General features: G+C 41.5%; 1 protein-coding gene across 1 annotated transcript; it reads right to left on the bottom strand.

The window, feature by feature from the left end:
* On the bottom strand, positions 410-6,231 carry LOC109826182 (palmitoyl-acyl carrier protein thioesterase, chloroplastic-like). The gene is made up of 7 exons (XM_020393177.1): positions 6,120-6,231; positions 5,228-5,774; positions 5,009-5,142; positions 4,151-4,264; positions 3,871-4,042; positions 3,717-3,785; positions 410-1,029 (listed from the first exon to the last, which is right to left on the bottom strand). The coding sequence occupies exons 2-7, from the start codon at positions 5,741-5,743 to the stop codon at positions 763-765; spliced, it is 1,272 nt and encodes a 423-aa protein (XP_020248766.1). The 5' UTR covers positions 5,744-5,774; positions 6,120-6,231; the 3' UTR covers positions 410-762.

Here is a 6,452-nt window from a genome sequence, read left to right as displayed (position 1 = left end):
GTCAAAAATACACACAACATATGTATAAAGATGGGCTTTTAGGACTGGACCACATTTTTTTATACTCTTTTGGGGCTAAAGATTAACAAAAATAATTGGTGGGACTAGACCACCTCAGGTTCTTCGTTTTGGGACCTTGACACGTTTTTCCCAAGTTGTATAATACACAACACAAAACAATGACAAAACCACCAAACTTGAACTTCGGAATCCTCCATATGAGTCATCTACATTCAACAGTTGGGTTGCATCAACAAAGCCTTTACTCACGCTCGTTACTGACATCCAATCGCTCATTAATGGATGACAGAATTTGTACAGTTTCACAAATAGCTTTACCAAATCCAGTATCAGTAGGTAACAACCATAATTTAAACCTCTCAAATATGCAGACATATTTAACAATTCATAATCAAACACCAAAAACTTACTAAGATCAATCTTCCTCAATAGTAACCTGAGGCTAAGGCACAAGCATACATGGGCAAAAAAAAATCAACTTCCAAAAACTAGAGCATACTGCAAGCATCTCCTCAACAGTTTTTTTTTTTTTTTTTACTTCCCTTGCATCAGAGATCTGAAAGATCAAATAGAGCATAATCGATTACTTACATATGGATGGGCTTCGTGTGGAAGAAGAGGGGACAACGATAAAGATAACAACTCAATTAAATGAAAATAAAAACGAAAAAGAAAACCAAACAACAGGAGAATTCTCCCCTTCTTCTACCCTAGACAAATTGGCAGCTATTCTTGATGAACTTATATGCTTGCAACTGGATGTGGGCCCATGTTCTCGAGGCCACTCTTGGGCCTCCATTCGGTGTGTCCCCTTACAATCTCAGGCCCAGATTCAAGCCGCAGCAGATGATCACACTCGATTTTCTGATTAGTTTCAGATGTGTCATCGGTGCAATCAGTGGTAACAGCAGTGAGGGACTGTAGAACGTTGTCTCTACCGCACTCCCTCCTGTATTCTAGAGTCATGCTAACCAGCTCGTGACTCTCAAGGAGTGAGATGGGTGCACTCTGAATTTGTTTGAAATCACAAACAACATTAGTTGGTGGTTATTATCAATGAAATTTATCTGTAGAAAGTTAAAAGAGTTTTCTCCTGTTGAAGATAAAATGAGAGAGTGGCATGAGATGATTTGACCATGCACAGAGGAGTAAATTAAATGCACCATCAATCAGGAGAAATGATGGAATTATAATTGGTTAATTGCAGATAGACCCCCTGTATTATAGCCCAAGTGCAGATAGACCCTTTGCACAGATAGACCCTGAGTGAATCTTTTTACTCATTTAAGAGTAGAAAAAAGTTCACTCGGGGGGGTCTATCCGCACTTGAGCAAATAGTACAAAGGGTTTATCTCCACCAATAGAACTACAAGGGGTCTATCCTCAATGGGGCAATAGTATAAGGGTCTATATGCAGTTAACCCAATTATGATTAATGAAGAAACAAGGACTAGAGGTAGACCTAAGAGAACTTGGTCACAAGCTGTAAGGAGGTAATGATTAACTTATAGAACAGATTGGAAAAGTAGGATATGCAGCTGAGTCCAAGAATTTGGGATATAAAGGTTTTATACGGTTGCAGTTGTTTTTGTTGTATTAATGGAATTTATTGATGAATGATGCTGACTAGCAACAATATTGGATGCAGTATTAAATGCTAGACTTGTGATTTTGATGGACAAATTTTTGAAACCACCCCTTTTTTTATTTTATTAAGCAAAATCGACCACATGTGAATTTATTTAGCAAAACCGACCCTTTTCTTCTGAAAAGGGTTGGTTTTGCTAGCTGAGAAATTTTAGGATGAAATTGCACGGGACTAGCAGTCCCGTGCAATCGTGGAAAAATTTTGTTTAAAAAAAACGAATCTCTCATTCTCTCTCTTCCCTCATTCTTTCTTCTTCTCTCCCGTACACACTCTCTCTCCTCCATTCCCAAAGAAAACCAACCCAGCTCCCCACTCTCTCCTCGTTCTCCTTTTCTCTCAACCCGCATCCCCAGCTCCTTGAGCTTCGCCCACAGCGCCTCGAGCTCCATCCGAGCCCATCGCCGCCTCGACCTCCACCTCAGCACTCGTGGCTGTCGTCGGACAGCGGCGAGGTGATGGAGGGTGGAGAGGAGCTTGTGGAGGGCGGTCGGCATGCTGCAGCGAGCTTGAGGAGTTGGACGGCGGTTGGTTGTCGTCGGGCTGGATCGGGTGTGTAGAGAGGTGAATGGCGGAGCTTGGTGGCGAGCAGGTTGAGGCGGGTGAGGCAGCCAGTTCATGGCTGGTTGACGGACTTGGTGGCGCGCTGGTTGTGGGCGACGGCGGCGTGGTGATCGTGGTCGGAGAATAGAACGGAGGGGAGGTGCTGCGATCGGGTTGAGGGGTTGAGGATGAGGTGGGGTGGTGGCGGAGCTTGGTGGCGTCGCTGGTTGTGGGCGACGGCGGCGTGGTGATCGTGGTCGGAGAATAGAACGGAGGGGGAGGTGCTCGATCGGGTTGAGGAGTTGAGGATGAGGTGGGGTGGTGGCGGAGCTCGACGGCGTGGGGGGTTTGGAGGTGGTGGAGGAGGCGGAGAAGAGTAGGGGAGGTCGAGGCGGCGATGGGCTCGGATGGAGCTCGAGGCGCTGTGGGCGAAGCTCAAGGAGCTGGGGATGCGGGTTGAGAGAGAAGGAGAACGAGGAGAGAGTGGGGAGCTGGGTTGGTTTTCTTTGGGAATGGAGGAGAGAGAGAGTGTGTACGAGAGAGAAGAAGAAAGAATGAGGGAAGAGAGAGAATGAGAGATTCGTTTTTTTTTAAACAAAAATTTTCCACGATTGCACGGGACTGCTAGTCCCGTGCAATTTCATCCTAAAATTTCTCAGCCAGCAAAACCAACCCTTTTAAGAAGAAAAGGGTCGGTTTTGCTAAATAAATTCACATGTGGTCGATTTTGCTTAATAAAATAAAAAAAGGGGTGGTTTCAAAAATTTGTCCGATTTTGATAGATGCTTAATGTTGGTGGTGCTTTAAGACAAAAGAGGAAAAAGCAATGAAGACATTATTGAAGTTATTCATTGGCTCTGGTCATGTGCACGTGTGTTATACTTATCCACACAAAAAGGACATTCAACTAACAGGTTGTTAAGAGTGTCCTATGAGACAGGATATCATGGGATGAATGAAAGCTGAATTGGAAAGAAAACAGAAGAACTAAGCTTGCTGGCTCACAGTATGTAAAGTTTCAGCATCCGAAATGCATTGCATAAAAAACAGAAAAGAAAACAATAATTTTTGTGAAAAGAAAACAACAATTTTTCTGTGGAATACTTGTGCTCCGAATGACGAAGTGATTTGCAAGCCAAGACATGGGAGTGAGACAGATGTTAAACCATAAATGATAACAGCGAGGACGTGAGAAAATCTTGTTAGGCCAGCTAGATTTGGCAGGTAAACTTCTATCAATAGAAAAGTACATGTAACTGACACATTATGAATTGTAAGAAAATTCTCGATTGTGCATAGACAAGACTGGGACCACCACGATCACCAATATCCATCCGAACTAGAAGATGCAGGTGGCTATGAATATCTCATGAACAAATTCTAGACACTCACGTATTAACCGTGATTTTGCAATATCTTGATTAATGGAGGGTTTCATCATTAAGCCAATAATTGTTCATTGATCCTCACAGAAGTATGAGTAAAAACTGTAGTTAGCATGTAGTACCTCGAGAATCCAGCCAATATACTTGACATTGTTCACATGCTGATTGACATCCAAATCGCTCCATCGAGGCTGCACAGTTATAATCACACATCAATAAGGAAAACCAAGATGAATCACACTTAATGAGAAAAAGAAAACATGACCTCCAACTTACAGCTAAACCACTCTTAACATAATCTGCAGTGTTGTCATCCAGTTTAGGAAGCTTCCTGCTATCATCAGCTATAATAGCACCACATTCAATAAAATAGGGTCCAATTTCTGCTCTGACTTCTTCTGGCATTTTAGCCAATCTCCTAGTGTGTTTATTCATCATCACCCAAACACTGCATAAAGCATATACCCAATTACTCAATCTAGCATTTGAAAAATAATTTTGAAATTTATAATGCAACGAGACCTACAATCATGCTATAATGAAATAAACAACGAACCTCGTGGCTTGCATGACAGTTTGGCCAGTCCGGAGATCACGAACATGCCAATCACGCCGCATCCCATTTTTTCCAGATGCACTGACCCATGTATCTACTTCAACAACATCACCCCTAAGCCAGGACAAAAAAACGAGACAATCAAAATTAAAGTAGGATTACATAAAGGCATATGAAAGCTTCTAAGCATTTGAAAAGAGGTGAAACCATTGCACCGTGCAAATAGCAAATTGCTTTCCTATGACAATCATGCAGAGTTTTTTTTTATTGCCCAGAAAAAATTATAAGTTTGTCAGGAGAAAAAAGAAGTCCAAACAGTTGCAGAATTTAAAAGTTGACTAAAACATTAACATATCCATATAGTCAGGGTATTCCAAGTCCACAAAGAAACAATTGATTATCCAAAATCTAGAGTTGGCTGAGCAAAGTCAAATTCTGCCCTCATAATTTTCATTAAAAGATGAAACATTCAGAGTTGGCTAATATTGACCATGATACTTTTTTGAGTTAAATTGCTATAGCAAAATTTGCAGGCAGCAGCAGAACTGCAGACTTAAGCTTTGTGTCTGACTCAAAAATGAATATCAGCAATAGGCAAATTAATTTTCCTGATCGGAGAAAACATCTAATATATTGCTATTAAATAGAAGCATATGGACTAGGCATCCCAACCCTGAGTTAAAAATGAGAAGCATGTATTTCTACCAACATAATCAACTATTATCGGCCAAAGGAAATATTATGTTCCATATAAAAATATGTAGTCCACCAGCTCAAAATCAAAAGTACTCATTTGCAGTAACATCATATATGTTAGGAAACCATGACAAAATGCAGATATAAAAGAAGTGAACTAACCATGAAGGATAATGCTCCACAAGCACCTGCATCTTAGAGACAACCCATATCAGATTCTTTTTACTCATTTCAGGCGTTGCACCAAACCCATCATCCAACAACCCAGCTCTCTTCACGTGATTAAGCGCTGTTTCCTGTGCACCAACAAAACCACATAAGAATCCGAAACTCAAAACCCAAAACAAACCAATTTGCAAGAAAAATTCATCCCAAACCGACCTGCAGGTGATTCATCAAAGTCTCTATAGATGCTGTTTTGTCCGCCCCTATCTCATATGACCTTATCGGGAAATTCTGCTTAAACACAAGCCCATCCTGAACAATTTTCCCAAACCCAAAAGCGTCAGCGAGCATATCGGGCCTTCTCGGTTTCCAATCAAGAAGAGTCCACTGCTTCTCAGCAGCCAAGAACATAGTGGTTATGGCAGCAAGCAACATGCTCCAATCCGGCAATTGGTTGTAAAATGTCCTCGGAGCAGTGACAGTGGTCGAAGGAGCATCATCCTCAGCCTTTGAGGATTCAGTTTTTAAGCCTACCTTTGTTCCATTGATCTTAGGAAGGGCTTGGGCATGGGTTTTAACCTCAAGAGATTTCGAACATGAATTGGGTTTCGCCGTGATTCCTTTGACATTCAGAGAATCAGGGCTCTCTCCAATTGACTTTGAGCCTTTGAGGGATGAATTGGGTGAGGATGAAGAGGTCGGAAAGAAGGCCGAGGCCGCGATTGCAGCCATTACAAGGATAAAGTTATGTTCCCCTTACAAACTGGCAGAAAACAGGAACAAGGATTAAAATCAATCACGCATATAATAAAACAATATAATGAGATAAGAATTATTTGATTATTAAAAGCGAGGGAAATGGGGGAGAGAACCCAACCACTTCCCATCAGATCTCATCGACTTATCCTCACAACTAATCCAATAAAAATTCAATTTTCAATAATTACCCACAATCCCGTCCCCTAAAAGAGCAACAAAGGAGCAAACTTTACCAAAATCTCATGAAATAAATTGCAGAAAAAAGAAAAAGACCCTAAAATCAAATCTGCAAACATAAAAAATTACTGAAAACGAACAGATCTAAATGCGAGGAGAAGTAGGGGATCACCTTCGAATGGAGGGAGCTAGGGTTTGAGGATCCTCGAGGACTGGATTCTCCTGTGAGAATGAATGGAGAGAGAGAGAGAGAGAGAGAGAGAGAGAGAGAGAGGATTGGCTAGAGCTAGAACAAAAGGAGAGGATGGGAATATATTTATACCTGAGCTTCTAATCTCTTTTTTAACCCCCCAAAATCTAAAAACCTCTTCTTCGAGTTTCCGGTGTTCACAGCTTTCGGAGAGAGGGTGAGGAGAAGAGCTCTGTACGAAAATGCCCTTGGGTTGTTCGTCTTATAATGAATGAGGACTGAGTCTACTAGAAAATTTGAGTTTTGCTTCTGATT

The sequence above is a fragment of the Asparagus officinalis genome, chromosome 1 (assembly GCF_001876935.1).
Source record: "Asparagus officinalis chromosome 1, Aspof.V1, whole genome shotgun sequence".
Lineage (NCBI taxonomy): Eukaryota > Viridiplantae > Streptophyta > Magnoliopsida > Asparagales > Asparagaceae > Asparagus > Asparagus officinalis.
This window is presented reverse-complemented; position numbering and strand designations above follow the sequence as displayed.

Coding starts and splice junctions, on each gene's coding strand:
- LOC109826182 (XM_020393177.1), bottom strand. CDS start 5,743: ATGGCTGCAATCGCGGCCTCGGCCTTCTTTCCGACCTCTTCATCCTCA. Junction 4,265..5,008: donor GTGGAGCATTATCCTTCATG/GTTAGTTCACTT, acceptor GTCCTGGCTTAG/GGGTGATGTTGTTGAAGTAG. Junction 1,030..3,716: donor ATATTGGCTGGATTCTCGAG/GTACTACATGCT, acceptor AAACAAATTCAG/AGTGCACCCATCTCACTCCT.